This window comes from Blennius ocellaris (assembly GCF_963422515.1).
Source record: "Blennius ocellaris genome assembly, chromosome: 16".
Lineage (NCBI taxonomy): Eukaryota > Metazoa > Chordata > Actinopteri > Blenniiformes > Blenniidae > Blennius > Blennius ocellaris.
In genome coordinates this window covers 18,239,421-18,257,156 of record NC_137665.1, presented here as the reverse complement: position 1 = coordinate 18,257,156, position 17,736 = coordinate 18,239,421, and the positions used below count along the sequence as shown (strand labels likewise).

Below are 17,736 nucleotides of genomic sequence, written 5' to 3'. Positions count from 1 at the left end.
ATTCTATTTGCGTCACTACAACAGCTCAGTTTTACACCATTTGGTTCAAGCATCCAGAACAGTGAGACTTTGACACACATCCAGGCAGCGACAGGGATTCTACCAACTGATCTCAGCTCTCAGAAGCCTTCATTGTGGTTCCCCTCTTTCGGAATGGTGCTGTTTTGCAGGGTTGAGGTCCAGATTTTGCCATCTGACCACGAGTGTGTTGATCCTAAAAGGCTCTGCTGGTTTATTCAGGATAAAAAGGCACTTGGAACCCCCCCTCCCCACCAAAAAAAAAAAAAAAAATAGTTTATGCAATACCTTCACCACATTCATCTCCAGAGCACATTCATGTGGCAGCAGTGTCATCATGGTATCAATATGAGCCCGCAGACAGAATGATGCCACCTCTTTTGAGCCGTCGCACAGAAACAGTTGAATCCCCGCTGATGTCTGTGGGGCGTCAGGCCTGAATCCAGAGTTCTGATCCAACAGCAAAACCCAACCTGCTGAGAATCTGGCTGCTTCACAGAAAACGTGTTCACTGCAGTTCATTTACAACCAACAGGAATCACCAGTGGACCGTGGACCAATGGAAGAAAGTCTGTGATGAGTTATGTTGGGGTTTTTTTTTTTTTATTATTTTGCTGAAAATATTTCTGTGGAGCCAAGCAGAGGTAAAGTGGTAAAAGACTCAGCACACAGAGACGACCATCGACTGGAAACTTCCTGTAAAGAGAATGTGGAATGTAGAATTTCTGTTGGGTTCTTTCACAGTAAAGACATGTGAGGTTAGTCGATTATTAATGGATGGATGGATGGATGGATGGATGGATGGATGGATGGATGGATGGATGATGAATGAGTGGGTAATATATGGATGTATGGATTAATGATTGGTGTGTGGATGGATGGATGATGGATGGATTAATGATGGATGGATAGATCAGTGGATTGTTGGAGGGATGATAGATGGATGTGTATATATGTATGTATAGATGGATGGATGATGGAAGGTTAGATGGATGAATGTATGGATAATGGTTGGATGATGGGTAGATAAATGGATGGATGGACATATGGAGGGATAGATGTTTGATGACTAGATGGGTGGATGAATGGATGTATGGATGTATGGATGTATGGATGTATGGACCCCTCACATGGTGTCTCCTCAGCACTGGCTGCACACACACACACATACACACACACACACACACACACACACACACACACACACACACACACACACACACACACACACACACACACACACACACACACACACACACACACACACACACACACACACACACACACACACACACACACACAGACTTGAGTGTGAACCCACTGTGAAATCTGCCATCATAATGGTGTTTGTTTTATTTAAGTTACTTATTTTTTTGTGGAAAATGTTTTGTTAAAATGTTTTATTTATTTTGTGGTGAAAAAAAAAACAAACAACAAAAAACAAACAAACTTGGCTGCAGTTTGATGGCTTGGATCTGATTACTCTGTCCTGTCCTTCGTCTAATATTCATGTCTTGGTCTTTATTTGTAGTTTCTGTCTCGCCTCATGTATTAATCTAGTCGCCACTTCCTGTTTTATTTTGACTCACCTGTTTTCTTTTCGTCTCTTCTTCCTGTTTGCCTTCCCTCTGTGTCTGATTGAGTGGACATGTTTCACCTGTGTTTCCCCGGTGTATTAAACCGTTGTCAGTGCCAGATCATCTCGTGACCTTCGGGTGTACAGACTTTGTTTGTACGTCTGGATTTTCCTTCGCCTGCATCTTTACACAGATCTTAAATAAACTCTTTGAACTCTTATTCTCTGGAGTCAGCCTGTTGTGTGTTGTGTATTAATATGTTGTTTGACTTCATGTCTGTCCTGGTACTCTCCCCTCCAGGTGTTTCCAGCTGTGTCTCTGGATGTGTGTTTTGGGAGCTCAGTCCAAAAAGCCAGTCTCATCCTCCTGGTGATCAAAGTTCACGAGCACAGGTGAGGGTGGATGTCGACCGACTGGTGAACAGAGAGTTGATTTACCGTTCAGGTCCACCCTGTCGTGCTGCTCGATCCCTGAAATCCTCCACCCGAGGTACATCCTGCGTGGAATGGAACTCTTTCACATGCAGACTATGGTGAAGAAATTACATTGGGTACATCCAAATGGTCCGTCCTTTACCCTTATCTATCGACTTTACCTTAACCCCCCGGATGACGTCACGGGGTTCAGGAAAGTTGTTGGAAGGCTTACTAAAGTGGTTAGGAAAGGTGTGAGCAGGCTTCCTAAAGGAGTTAGTGAAAGGCGATCACGTTGATGTGGCAGTCGGTCCGCACTTTCACTTAGTGACATCATACTAGTGCGACGGCGTCGCAAGTTAGTGACGTCTGCCGTGGCGGGGAAAAGAACTACAAGTTTCTAAAAATGGACGATAAAAAGCACATTTGGGTTTTAGATGATTTCAAGTTGTTTTAGCAGATTATTTCTTTGGTAACTTACATGATCTGCTCCTTTTTCTGCCATCCTGAGTTTCCCTGAACGCTCCGATGAACCGGCTCTTTACATGTTGTCGCCGCAAGGCATTGTGGGGCAACATGAGCTGGTCTCCTTTGGTAAAGGAAGCATCAGTGTTTCCTAGGCTAAAGGAAGCTCTAAAGGAAGCATCAGTGTTTCCTAGGCTAAAGGAAGCTCTAAAGGAAGCATCAGTGTTTCCTAGGCTAAAGGAGGCTCTAAAGGAAGCATCAGTGTTTCCTAGGCTAAAGGAAGCTCTAAAGGAAGCATCAGTGTTTCCGAGGCTAAAGGAGGCTCTAAAGGAAGCATCAGTGTTTCCTAGGCTAAAGGAGGCTCTAAAGGAAGCATCAGTGTTTCCTAGGCTAAAGGAAGCTCTAAAGGAAGCATCAGTGTTTCCTAGGCTAAAGGAGGCTCTAAAGGAAGCATCAGTGTTTCCTAGGCTAAAGGAAGCTCTAAAGGAAGCATCAGTGTTTCCTAGGCTAAAGGAGGCTCTAAAGGAAGCATCAGTGTTTCCTAGGCTAAAGGAAGCTCTAAAGGAAGCATCAGTGTTTCCTAGGCTAAAGGAGGCTCTAAAGGAAGCATCAGTGTTTCCTAGGCTAAAGGAGGCTCTAAAGGAAGCATCAGTGTTTCCTAGGCTAAAGGAGGCTCTAAAGGAAGCATCAGTGTTTCCTAGGCTAAAGGAGGCTCTAAAGGAAGCATCAGTGTTTCCTAGGCTAAAGGAGGTTCTAAAGGAAGCATCAGTGTTTCCTAGGCTAAAGGAAGCTCTAAAGGAAGCATCAGTGTTTCCTAGGCTAAAGGAAGCTCTAAAGGAAGCATCAGTGTTTCCTAGGCTAAAGGAAGCTCTAAAGGAAGCAACGAGCCCACTTTCTTTTGTTTAGTCAGAATCCGGACAGTCCTTATCATGGCAGGGACATTTCGGACAAACCCATTGTCTCCAAAGATCAGAGACGCCCCCTAGTGGCCACGATGGAATCCAACACTCACCTGGACAAAATCCAGAAGCAAGTTATAAAATGAACTCAATGTTGTATGAATGTTTAAACTGTAGTGGAGTTCACCTCTACACAATCCACACAGAGAAAAACTAAAGCTCTGAATGAGCTCCAGATGGATTGAATACAATTAAGTTTATTTTCGATCCAACCCAAACACCTTCAGGACCACGGTAATGGAGCGCTGCATGTCCAGTTAGGAATAATCTGAACAAGGTCACAAAACAAGTCTATAACACACACTAGATTCAAAACAACGATTACAATCTGGGTTATTATTAAAATAGAACAAAGTGACATCAGAGAATCAAAGTGTTGTTTTGGGTTGTTTTTTTTTTTAAAGATGTGTATCATTTAATTTTCAATGGAAACAATTGATTACACTAAACTGGCAGAGTATATAAGTCTTCTTTTTGTGTCCTTTCTTTTCAGAATTTGAAAACGTTTGTTCTGTATTGTATTGGATAGTTGTTTATATACACACACACACATATATATATATATATATATATATTTATATATATATATATATATATATATACATATTATTATTATTTTTTTTTTTTCTTTCAATTAAATAAATGAACTAAACTAAATAGTGTGTCGATAAAGTGAGAGTATCATTGTGTCAGGGTTGCCTGGTGCACATTATAGATGTTTGCTTGTTAGAGGTCCATATGGAACAACGACCCGAATATAATGTAATAAAACCTGAAATGGTCAATAATAGTTAAAAGTTAAAAACATAATATTACATTATGGGGCAGGTAAAATATTTTCCCCCTAATAGTGTAATAATGTTATTACATCACAAAGTGAGTCAGTGATTTATGGTTTAGACTTGCTTCAATTTGAATGAGGCTGAAATTAAGTTCTAAAAGTTTGGACTATTTGTTTATACATATAGCAGTTTATGGTATTAATATATGATCGCTGTATCCCCAAGTCATTTCTAGTTTTCTCTTCTCTACAATCTGTTATCGAGCTCTCCAATCATCGGTACAAAAATAATGTATGAGCATTAAACATATTAAGATCATATTTGAATTTGTGTTCAATCTTATTACATTATCAGCCAGTTATTACATTCCGTGTTTTATTACATTATATTTGACATGTTGGGTCGTTGCTAACGAGGCTGTCTTCACTACAGCCGTGCCAAACTGTCACCTCTGACATAACGACACAGATCAAAACCGCGGCTGCTGACACGACTTTCATCACCGCAAAGCCAATCAAATGTTAAAGTTTAGAAATTGCGTTATTTACAGGCCACGATAAATAAGTGCCTCCAGTGGGTTCATGAAGCTTCCTTTGGCCGTCACGAGTGGTTTATCAATTTACATTACCATGTACAACACTGGTCAGTACATACCGCATTTGAAATGATTTAAAAAAAACAACAACAAAAAAAACCCAATGAAGAGGATGTTGAGAAAACAAAACTTTATTGATGGTTATTGATTAGTGGAAGAACCATAGTACATGCACATACAATGATGGGGTAGGAAGCCTTGTTTTTGAACCACAACACCTACTGGAAGCAGAGCTTGTATAAAGTAGTTGCGGAGCCAGACATTCAGCATAGTGAGGACGTACAGGAGGAGGCCCAGGTTCTGTCCTCACACACAGCACACAGACAAAGGTTCGAGCCCCCCCGAGGCTCTGACTGCTGCCTTTTTTCATCATGTGATGCATCTGAGAGTTTGTCCTATCTAATTCGTTATAAATACAAAAAAAGGGAGATATGTAACGACACCACTAATTGGGAGTAGTTGTAAACAGAATGTGGCCCGGGAGAGGCCTGCCGGCTGGCTTGCAGTGCAGCCACAGCCCGTCTCCCGCCGCCCGTGTAGCGCTTTTCAAATACACTACAGATTTATTCCATTAACTCTATTTACATCGTAGAATAGCCTGTTCACAAATCATTTAGTTCTCATATTTATTTAGTATTGTAATATTCAAACAGTTAATTTTCAAAGATTAAAGGTTGAGTTCTATAAAATACAACAGAAAAACATGTCTCGTTAAGGATGGCCATGACAGGAAGGACAAAGTATCTTAAACAGCAGAACTCATTTTTAAAAAAGAAAAAGAAAAAAGAAAAAAAAGGGGAAAAAAAAAAAGTTAATAAAAATTACAATTACAGCACTGATATGTCTCAAGTTCATGTGAAAATTACAAGTTTTGCGTGTTGAAAATGGTCCAGTAAACAAAAGAGAAACAGCTGATGGAGAGTATGTACACTGTGATTACATTATTCCAAAAAGATTTGATAAAAATCAGAATATGATTTGATTTAAAAAGAAAAAAAAAATAGATAGGTCACCCTAACAACTGATCTACTCTTCTAAATCTAAAACATTATACCATTGTGTATTTCATATAAGAGAACATCTTCACTGCACAGTTCAAATATAATACATTGTTGGATTACTATACTTAACCCCTCCCACCTTCAATTTTAACTATGAAAAAAAACAAACCCCAAATCAAAACAACAAAAACAAAAACAAACAAAAAAATAAGGCAAAATAAACAGAACCAAAGCATAAAATAGACACAGCGCCTGAGGCCGCTGATATATATATTTTTTTAAATCTGTCCCTTAATATAAAAGTCATCAATTATACCAATGAATATATTGGAAGTTTATATAAAAGACATCTACATAAATCAGTGTGGAAGAGGATTAGAGCCACGGAGCAGCTGTCAGGAGCAGTTTTGTAAACTAAAATCCGACACCACGTTTCTACCGACGCCACGAAACCGTAGCCAACAACAACAACAACAACAACAAAAACAACAACAAATATCTAAATAATCAAAAGCCCACTTTGCTCCACACTCCAGACCTAAAGTAACCAAACGTGGATTCAAGTCTGGGGAAAGTTGGGTTTTTCTTTCAGTATTCCACAATGCAAAAGTGCTTCAATAATGGTTTTTCTTTGTCAAACCAGCTGTTACAGAGTGTGAGAAAACTCACAAAACATGTTCAGTGAAAGAAAATGACCGAACACGATTTAATCGGACTAACGGTTAGTTACAATCTGTATCTTTATGTAAAGCAGCGGTTCTCAAAGTGTGGCTGGTGGGAAATCTGGGGCCTTAAAAAGCCTTTTTTTCTCGCAGGATTTCTACTTTTCAGTTGATGAGAACAGATGAAAGGACATTATAACTTTGGGTCATGTGATTCAAACACACATTTTTTTTATGATGAAACTTGTTGTTTGTGCACTTCCGTTGAGTGAAAATGATCAACTATTCATCGCAATCCGTGAGTGTAACAATAATAACAGGCGATTTATAAAAGTTTAGCAGATATTCAACAACAAGCATGGCAAGACGAGAAACATTTACTTTTTATCGAATAAAACCTTATGAGGAAATCTGGTGTTTCACACTTTGGGAGTTCCAGATTGAACATGAGAGACTTTTTGCTTTTTAAAATTTTTTTTTTTTACACCTTTCAAAGCAAGGAAGCGGCAAAAATAAACTCACCCCACAATTTAATACTGCAAGTAATGAAAATGCAGATTAATTAAACACTTGGCCCAAAACTTGACGCCTGGAATTCAGAAAGTTTCAGCTCCTGCTCGTGTTTCCGCCCTTTTCCTGCTGGACATGCAACGTTAATACTTCCTCAACGTGGCTCTAATTCTTTTCCATTTCTCAGCTTGTGTGTGAAGCTATTAAATGGTGAAACAGTTTTAGTTGCCATGGCAATTCTTTTTTCCTTTTTTTTTTTTTTTCCTTTTCTTTTTTTAACCATAATCTCATACTTCTATGTAGAATCTTGACTATACACAAAAACACGCCGGATATGTCTACCAGGAACCTTTGGCTTGTAGTAATGTAAGTAATAACCACATAATTTAGTCAGTAAATGTACAGCCTGAACAACATGTGGACCCCCCCACCCCCACCCCCACCCCCACCCGGCGCCCCCCCGGTGTCCCCTGTGGAAGCTGCGAGCAGCTGCGGTCGCCACTAATTGTTGTAGCGTTAGTTCATTTAGAGATTAATTACCTCGCAGTCTCAAGATCATTTACAAAAGTGCAGAGATGCCATCATTACAGAGGAAAAAAAAGAAAAACAAAGTAATATTTCTGTCATCATAAATAGAAAAAACATTATTTCCAAAATGCATTGCATTCACCGATGAGAAGGGGGGAAAATAAAGAACCAGAGACATCATCTAGTAATGACCTGTAATTAGTCGATGTTTATCTTGGGATTATTTGTAATTATTCTCAGCCGTGGAACAGTTTTTCTTCTTCTACTCTAAATGAAACGGTGTATTTATATGCTCAGTGACGGAGGTGAGGATTGCATCCTTGGAGACGGACGTGTGGCGTGCATCAGTTTCCATCATTGTGCTGCTCTGCATCAAAAAAAAAAAATTACACAAATATATCGTCCAGTCAGTCCAGAACAACGCTGGCATTGTACGTTTCTGCAAAAATCACATGTCCGCTTCGCTTCTTCTTTCATAACTGATTCACTGGATTAACAAGTCAATTCAACAGTTTCACTCTGCAAGTCAGTGAAAATTACAACTTGATTACAGTTAATAGTTACTTATTGAAAAAGTAGAGACGTTACTTGAGTTACATCAGTTAGTGGGAGGAAGATGCTCTATAATCTGGGTGTTAGAGGGGGAAGATGCTCTATAATCTGGGTGTTAGAGGGGGAAGATGCTCTATAATCTGGATGTTAGAGGAGGAAGATGCTCTATAATCTGGATGTTAGAGGAGGAAGATGCTCTATAATCTGGGTGTTAGAGGGGGAAGATGCTCTATAATCTGGGTGTTAGAGGGGGAAGATGCTCTATAATCTGGGTGTTAGAGGGGGAAGATGCTCTATAATCTGGGTGTTAGAGGGGGAAGATGCTCTATAACCTGGATGTTAGAGGAGGAAGATGCTCTATAATCTGATGTTAGAGGAGGAAGATGCTTTATAATCTGATGTTATAGGAGGAAGATGCTCTATAATCTGGTGTTATAAGAGGAAGATGCTCTACAATCTGGATGTTAGAAGAGGAAGATGCTCTATAATCTGATGTTAGAGGCGGAAGATGCTCTATAATCTGATGTTAGAGGTGGAAGATGCTCTATAATCTGGACATTAGCGCCTGGCAATAAACAGAAGCAGCGACAAAACAGAAAAAGGAAGATGATTTATATTCCAGGCTGCTGATGAATCCCAGGCAGTGTTGACACATGCTAACGCTAATGCTAATGGTAGCCGTGGTGATGAACGTCAGGGGAACCGATTCGATCGATGAGCCGCTTTCCCAGTGAGATTATCTTGATAGTAACCGTGAGGCAGAAGCGTGGGCTAGCGCTAAACCCCGCCAGCTGTCCAGTGAATGCCGGAGCGTTTGGATGAAACGGAAGAGCTTGAGACGTTTGCAGAAACGTAAATACCCACATTAGCCTGGTGTGACTGAAAGTAACGGAATAAAACCCGACGACAATTCACATTTTCTTTCAACAAGTACAGAACAACGACATCAAATGAAGTGACCGAGGGAAAGTCGCTAAGTCTTCCTTGACTTTTCACAATAATTCAATAACTGTTTTGGTAATCGCACTACACTTTTTGTATGCCTTCGTCTCGAGAGCGCACGGCTACACTGGTTTGGTCAAGTCAAGCATGTGGAAGCAGAGTTGTAGTTACATGTAAAAGGTTTGTTCTCGTTGTAACAAGAGACAAGTTTTCTTTTTTTTTCTTTTCTTTTCTTTTTTTTCTTTTTTTTTTCACTTTAGGCCTGAAAAAGAGCTCTCATGCTGCTTTAGTCTGCGTCTCCACGAGTCCAAAGCTTCTCCACGTCCCTCCAACCAAAACAAGTATTAAGAAAAACAAAACAAAGCAAAACAAAACAACAGAAAGGAAATCTATCGTCGACTGACAGAGGAAGCGCCAAAAGAAGCAGAGAGAGAGAAAAAACAACGACACTTGACGAGCATGGTCACCGTAACACTCTTACAAAACATAAAAAAAACAAAAAAAAAACAAAACAAAAGTGTGACTATGACGTATCTTACAGGTTGGATTTCTATACAAGCCTTTACAATTTGAATCTGATAAATATTTCCTTTGTGTCCTAATCGTAACTCTAGCAGCTCTCTATTAGTACCATGGAAAAAACTTCTACAGCTGATAAACTATGTTTAAATCTTTAGAAATTAAAAACCCACAATATCAAAATACACAGCACAAAATATCTGAGGTATAGATGAAAAATATCAGCTGTCATTTTATTTTATTTTATTTTGAATTAGTTTTTTTTTTTTTTTAATTTTTTTTTTTGTTTTTGTTTGTTTGTTGTTGTTGTGTACCTCTCTCTTAGGAGATGCTGAAATGATGCACAAACTGCATGTATTGCAATACCCAGGCCTCAGTAACGTCTCTCTCCTCGCTCTGTCGCAAAACTCATTCGCTCACACACTCGCGCGCACACACACTTTCTTTCTGTCCCGTTGGAAGGTTGGCGTACAGGTCGGAGGTGTTGCTAATAGGGTGCGAAGCGGCTGTAGCCTCCCCGGTATATACTAGCCTGGAGAGAGGACAGCACCAGCCCCACGTCGTCGGCATGGCTCCGAGTTTTGGCATCTGTCAGTGGCGCGAATGCATTCTGAAACACACACACACACACACGTACATGCATGGACGAACACGGAGACGCACGCCAAGGACAGAACGCAAACACACACACACGCACACGCTCACACGGAAACACAAAGACAAGGGAACACACGCACGCACGCACACACACACACACACACACACACATAAAGCCTCGTTAGCTCCACCGACTCCTGCATCAAACACGGCCGGAGGTTCAGCGTTACGTTACCGTGGTTACGTTTCCAGTGCAAACCCATGGGGGATGAAAAGACCCATGACCGGAGCAATCGTCATGCAGCAAGCACAGCGAGACGCTTCATGCCGGGGGCGCATGCCAACCGCTATGTGAAAGAAATCCAGTCAATACAACTATGAAGACATGGGAGGGAAGAGGAGATGAATCGGAGGCGGTGAGTCCAGGATCGTCTGCGTGGATCATGCCGCTTTACGCTGAATGGAGGTGATGCAACAGTGGACTTTAGGAGAGTCTGAGAAAAAAAAAAAAAAAAAAAACGCGCGCCAGTCTCCGCGGGTCGCAGTTGAAAGGAAACATCAATAGAAGTTTGATCTGTGCGTCTCCAGACGAATCCGCCGCCATCGACTGGTCTCCTAATGAAGCGGAGAGGACGCCGCTTCTCATCCGGCTTCAAACCGGAGAGCAAGTCTCAACATCTTCACTGGATTTACTTCAGATGTAAGGGGCGCGATGGAATATTCACTCCAATTTTAACTGTTTCACAACGAGAAGTAAAAATACTAATTTCAAACAATAAAATGGATTTTTTGGGGGGGAAATTACATGTCATATCTGAACGTAGCTCTCGTGACATGACAGAACCAGTGAGCCACAGCTCGTCAGTCACTGCAATACCACTTTGTGCCACTGGGTGGTGCAGGGAGTCAGTTTACCAACGTCCTGCAAGTCCAAAGACAGAAGAAAACTACTGGGTCTGGAACTTTGAAACAAACACTGAGGGACATTACCACCTAAAGCAGCGATTTTAAGATTTTTCAAGTGTGAAACATTTAAATGAATGCCTCAAAAAAAACTTCTTCAATTTGGCTTTCAATAAAAATGGTATTTACATGCATCTTTGTCTATATTTAATCCCCTTACACAACATGACACATGGCTAATTTGCGTGACGCAGCAGGAAGCAGCAGCCCCAGTCAAAGTGTGCATTTTAAGCTTTAAAACTTTTTTAAAATGTTGTTGATAGGTCAAATAAAACCAGAGTTATGATAATAATAAAAACCTTATGTGCACATTTTCTCCGGATTTGTGGTAAAACAGCTGATCCTGTGTGAGTTGGTGGAGCAGAAAAAAAAAAGAGAAAATTGACCTTTTCTATTGGTTGAAAGTCCACCCCAACCAGCCAATCAGGAAATTGCATAGGTGTTGCTATGATGGAATGGGCAGACAACAACGGCTTGCCTGGCAGTCCATGGGTGCTTCCTAATAGTCCCTCCTTTCTCCTTTCCTATCCACTCTTCCTTAACCCTGTGGGTGATGTCACAGGGTTAAGGAAAGGTGTTAGGAAACTTCCTAAAGGTGTTAAGGAAAGGTGTTAGGAAACTTCCTAAAGGCGTTAATGAAAGGTGTTAGGAAACTTCTTAAATGCGTTAATGAAAGGTGTTAGGAAAATTCCTAAAGGCGTTAAGGAAAGGTGCTAGGAAACTCCCTTAAGGCATTAAGGAAAGGTGTTAGGAAACTTCCTTAAGGCGTCAAGGAAAGGTGATCACGTTGTGACAGTTGCGCCACACTTCCACTAGGTGACGTACTAATAATCGGACGGCGGCGCAGCTTAGTGACGTCTGCCGTGGAGAAAAAACTACAAATTTCCGAAAATGAACCACAAAAAGCACATTTCTATGACTTTCCCCTGTGTCTCTAACCACTGATATGATCTCAAATACCACAAGGTTTGAATTGAAATCAAAGGAAGAGAGGCTGCCAGGTGAATAAATAACCAATCAAACTGAGACGAGGCGGCACACAAAGCTGACTTTACTGTTTTGTTTTGCAACATCCATAACAATCATAGTTGGGATCTGGGTTTTAGATTATTTAAAGTTGTTCAAGGTAGAACCTCCTTTCCCGAGCTTATTGAGAATTCCAACACTCCTTATCAAACTCTTCGTGGGTAAAGGAAAAGTGGATAGGAAAGGAGAGGACTATTAAGACACACCCTCTGTGTCCCCGGCCCCCTGCGGTGAAATGTGTTCCAGACCTGAACAACTATGATAATAACAATAATGCAGGTATGATGAGTTTGTACATAAACTAATTGGATTTTCTTTCTAAGTTGTGAATATTTTTCATTACACATTTGTAAAATCTAAATTTTTCCTAATCAAATTTTGTGTTTTCTTTTTTTTTTTTCTAGTTTTAGGTCCAGTGTGTTCAACCAGCACTTAAAAATGAGTAAATAATTGTAAAATCACATAGGTGAGGTTGTGCTGGAAAGAAATTAATGCTAAAATATAGAGATAAAAGCAAAATTAGTTAAAAACAGCAAATTGATCCCTTGACTCTAAAGTGTATTTATTTCGATTTTTCATTTTATCTTTGTGCATATTTCACTATGTAGTTCTCCTTATTCGATTCTTAATACATTACTTTTGATTTGTATTTTAAATCCTTTTCCATCAAACCATTTTATGTTGTCTTCTCACAAGGTATCTTAATCTAGTTTAATCGCACTAATTTGATTGACCCTTGTTTCGCATAGCATTTGTTATCATTTATGTTCACTTTGTATTTGTTATTTCTTGATTATTTTTTTAATTCTTACATTTTTTTTGCTATAACTGGTTTAATGATCATGTGAAGTTGGTCCAGTGCAAAAAATACAGCACAATAACAAGAAACAATAGATTATTATTGTTATTTTTATTACTATTATTAATAAGAATAATAACAATAACAACAACAACAACAACAATAATTATTATTATTATTTTAATTACTTTGTTTATAATAATAATAATAATAATAATAATAATAATAATAATAATAATAATAATAATAATAATAATAATAATAATAATACATGTTATTGTATATTATTTAACACCAAAGAGGTCGTCAGTAATTCTGATTTATTACTTTTTTGGACACTAATGCTTTAGTTTGGCATTAAAATAATGCAACAACTATATAAATTGTTAATAATCCTAATGCACGTGTGTATTTAAATATGAATGAAAGCTGAAATACAACAAGACGTTCCGTTCACAACAGGTGTAGTAAAGAGGATTAATGTAGCCTGACCCTCACCTGACCGACACTCTGAACCGATCCTGACGGGAGCCAATGGAAAAGCTTCCCGACGCGGCGGTTTTGACGAATGGCGGCCGCGTGTTTTGCCCGAGTTGGTCTCGTCTTTTCTGATCACTACTTCCCCGGCAGCCCGCAGCTGTGGCACCACCAGGGATTTTAATTATCAAAATGAGTAATTATTTCATTACCAGGGAGTGTGGGGCGAGGTGGGATCCACCAAATTAGAAACATAATAACTAACATGGACTCGGCTGCCAAGGCATGAAGACATTCATCACCTTTTGCAGGCGGGATTAATGTGGCATTTGGACTGCCGTTAGCAACACAGACAAATTCAATTAAGTTTAAGTGAGGGGATGTCAGCGCTGCTGGAAAGCTCATGAACACCGAGGACCAGAAATGGAATGATGGGTAGAGGAGGGTGTGTGTGTGTGTGTGTGATGTGGCTGATTTTAGTTGAAGCAGTAGATTCAATTTAAAAAAAAAAAGTTTTGGAGATTTTGTTTTGAAATTGCAGGAGTCAGCACTTAGTGGTGGGGAAAAAAAAAAAAAAAAAAAAAAAGCTGTTATTTCAAAAGTGCCACATGCGTTTAATGAACACTCAATATTCCGGCTGCTCTTCTGGCAGGTTGTGAATATAAATGAAACACTGACGCCATTTCCCCGCCTGCTCAGGTAACACCAGCTGATTCTCCGGGTAATTACAAACTTTAACTTGCAAATCTTAAAAAAAAAAAAAAAACACACAAAAACCCCCCCCCCACCAAAAAACCAAATTAGATCCGAGGAGTGATTCAGAAGAATTCAAATTTCATTAGCGGGGTTATTACTGAAATCACATTCCAGCAAATTTCCATAATGTTTTGCTGCTGATCTCAGTTTTCACTGCGACTCGGATCCTTCAAGCCTTCGATACCAAGTCTGATCAGCACTTTTCTGTTTTCAGACGGCGAAGAGAGACTCGACTTCTTACTCCTTCCAGTCTCACTGCATGTTTGCATTTTGTCGAAGAAGTTCATTTCAACCGTCAGCAAATTTAAAACAACTTCACGACTGTTCCGGCGACCACACTGTATTTAGGTTCCTCGATCTTTGAATGAAAGAACAGTAACCTAAGTATATTATAACAACAGAAGACACGGTCACTCAGATTTCGTCTTTAATTTATCGATAACATATTTTATTATTTCTGTTTGTAGTTTCTTTGTATTTCATCTCAGCTAAAAACACAATGATGGTAAATATGTAAATACTGTATGTGTAATAACGTCCAGTTCATTCTGTTTTAGCTCATTTATTCTCAGTTTTATTTATTTATTTATCATCATGTATGACACCTTCGCAGCAGGATTTCATAACGTATTCTATCTCAGGTACTTTTTAATTGTGTGTGTGTGTTTTTATCGATGAAATATCTCCTTTCATGTCTCCATTTTTTTTACTTTGTATTTAAAAAAAAGAGTCTTTTCAGTTTTCTTGCTGGTAAAATATCTCTGGGGATCTCTGTATCCCATCGTTAGATACAAATTAATTGATGTTTCACCTGCGTTTACAATTTCACCACAACAGTTCAAACTGTATTTTTAAAAAAGTTTTTTTTATTCATCTGTTCAAACATCATGTGACGATCCTGAGATCAAAAACCAGCAAGTCCAATGAGAATCTGCCCAAAACCAGACTTCAACCATTCGTATGCTCAGACTTCTGCCTTCTTTTGAATTTGAATTTGAAAAAAAGCCTCAGTCGACAAATTAAGTCTTGTTCTGAATATGAAGTTACCATTAAATGTCCCTCATGTGACACTTTATTGAGTTTTTTGTTTTTTTTTCTTTCCTGGATTTGGATTTGGATCAGACCTCATCTTAAGGATGGATTAACCCAGCTGGCCTCAGGTTGAGAGATGATTTATTTTCAGGAAATGGACGTTTGAGAGGAAGTTGTATTCGTCATTGTATTCGAATCTCTCACTGCTTCTAAACAAAGTTCATTTCAGGTTCCTGGAAACACGAAGGAGCAGTTTGAATGCTGGAGATGTGTTGAAACAATAAGGAAACCTTTCATCTTTCATCCTTTTTTCAAGGATTCTGACAGGCTATCATGGCTTCATATTTCTTGTTACACCGCCCCCTACAGGTTTGGCATGCTCATAGCAGTTCTGAACCAGCTGCATACGTGGGTCTGTGTAAATGAAGATTTTGTTTTTTGTAAACATAGAAGGGAAATATCTGTTTTGTTCTTTTTTCTTAAAACTCGGGTACGTGTAAACCATTTTTTCATGCCAGCTCCCAAGGTGGATCTTATCTTTCACGCTCCCGATTTCCACATGCAGAGACAGCCGGAGGCTACGGAGCGCCGTCAAGGCTGAATTATTATTCCCGCACCGGCGTGTTGTGCGGAATCAGCATGAGAGAACGTGTTTGTCATTTATACTACACGCGGTTCCGACTCCCAAACTGCAGGGGGCAGTGCATCGCAAACACACGTCAACAGCAGTACTGAATTGGGGAAGAAGAAGTAGACTTTTAACGTCTTTAAAAACCAAGTCTTCAGTCCTCCTCCTCTTCAGCTCCGCCTCCCCCCACTATAGTCTGAAGAATTTGGAGATTCTCTACACATATGTATGTGTCATTGCAAAGCAACCAGCAGCTCGAGTTTATTCCGCTTTTATGTAAACGGGACAATCTGATCCTGGAATTAGTAAGAATGTAAACACAGCTAGTGTTGGATGATGGGCGGGTTTTAAACACTTCAAAATCCTTTCACATTACAGAATTTCTATCCTGAACCCGAGCCATTTGTTCGTTTTTTTTTTTGGGGGGGGGGGGGGGGGGGGGGGGGGGGGGTTAAATATTTTCACGGCAGAACAATTGAGCACGTCTTCATAAACATGTATGGGATAAGTGACATTTTTAAAATGTGGGATTAGAATGAATGACACTACATTGATGCCATCTCCTCTCATTCTGAGTCCCGTCAGTTAGAGCTGCTACTTTAATTGAAAACTGCTCTCAATGTCTTTTTTTTTGTCTGCAATTGTCCTGCAATTTTCCAGTTTTGGCTCCACGGGCCCGATGTTTATGTTTGACATAAGGTGACGAGAGCTTCAGTTACTAAAACAGGTTGATGGTTTAACCCTCAGACACAATACTAAATAAAAAAACCCAGAACGTTTCAGAGGAAATTCTGAGCACCTGCCTCTCTCTCCCTTGATCTCAGCGTCTCCATGGCAACAGATGCTGATCTCGTTTCAACTCCTCCATGATGGTGCCTCTCCCATCTGCTTTGTATGGGAATTATTTGTTTATTTTTTTTGCAGTTTTTTGGGTATTTATTTGGAAAAGGTTGGCTGAATCATTAACATAAGTCATAACAACATACCCTGAGTATTCTGCAGGTTTTGATATGCTTTTTGTGTGTGTGATCCCCACGGTACAGGATGAGTTACTTGCAGCAAATAATGGCTGAATAATGGTAATAATAAAATTAATAAAATGATACGGATAGTGGGATAGTAATTTGGCGCCTTGCCACTAGGCTCCTGATGTCGAGGCGATTTGAACTGTAAAACCCGACGAGGTAAAAGCTTTAATTCTATGCCGATATATTCACGAAATGAAATGAGCTTCCATCTTGTTTATGATTGTGAATATTCAAACTCCATTCCAGGTGTGTGTGTGTTTGTAAGTGAACCTTTCTGCACAGTTCCTATAAAGCATCATCTCACTGGCCTCATATCTGAAGGATTAATGATCCCAAGTGGTTGAGTGTGAGTGGAAGCTCCAAAAACACATTTTATTATTTGATCGAATTTCCAATCAGCAACTAATTCAACGACGCCCTAAATTTCAAACAGTTTCCAGATTCACGCTTAAAATGCAAACGCAGAAGAAACTTGTATTGTTTCCCACCGATCCCTCGTGAAGCATGAGCGAGAAGAATGAAATGTCCACGTGTGGAATGGGATGGTGGGCGATGTGAGGCGGAGGGGGAGGGGGAGGGTGGGGGGTGGGGGCAGTGAGACTGACAGGCTTACCATGGCACCAACGCTGTATGTGGCTGCTGGAGTGAGTGTGTGGTTGTAGGGGTCGGCAGCATATACTCGTCCGTAACTGCAGAGACACAATGAGAGACGTTTCAGTGAAACTCAGTCCGTCATTCAGAGGGAGACGGAGTAAGTGCATATATTAGTGTCACGACCCCAATCTGAATTTAAAAAAAAGAAAAAAAAAGAAAAAGAAAGCAAGAAAAGGCACAAGGCTGCGCAAAAGTGGATTAAATATTATCATCGACCGATCGGAGAACAATCTTCTTCTTCTTGGCTGAATAA

At 39.8% G+C, this 17,736-nt stretch overlaps 1 protein-coding gene across 7 annotated transcripts in view; it reads right to left on the bottom strand.

Annotated features, from left to right (window-relative positions):
• Nucleotides 1–7,491: 7,491 nt before the first annotated feature.
• rbfox1 (RNA binding fox-1 homolog 1) overlaps nt 7,492–17,736 on the bottom strand; it is an 86,003-nt gene continuing 75,758 nt past the window's right edge. For 3 of the 7 annotated variants that reach the window (XM_080511525.1, XM_080511528.1, XM_080511526.1), the window contains 2 exons: nt 17,443–17,518; nt 7,492–10,111 (listed from right to left, as the gene is read on the bottom strand). In XM_080511525.1, the coding sequence (XP_080367651.1) occupies nt 9,932–10,111; nt 17,443–17,518 (256 nt within the window). In that variant the 3' untranslated portion in view covers nt 7,492–9,931. Of the gene's footprint in view, nt 10,134–17,442; nt 17,519–17,736 lie in introns of all 7 variants that reach the window. The other 4 variants (XM_080511527.1, XM_080511529.1, XM_080511531.1 and 1 more) reach the window with 3 other exon arrangements.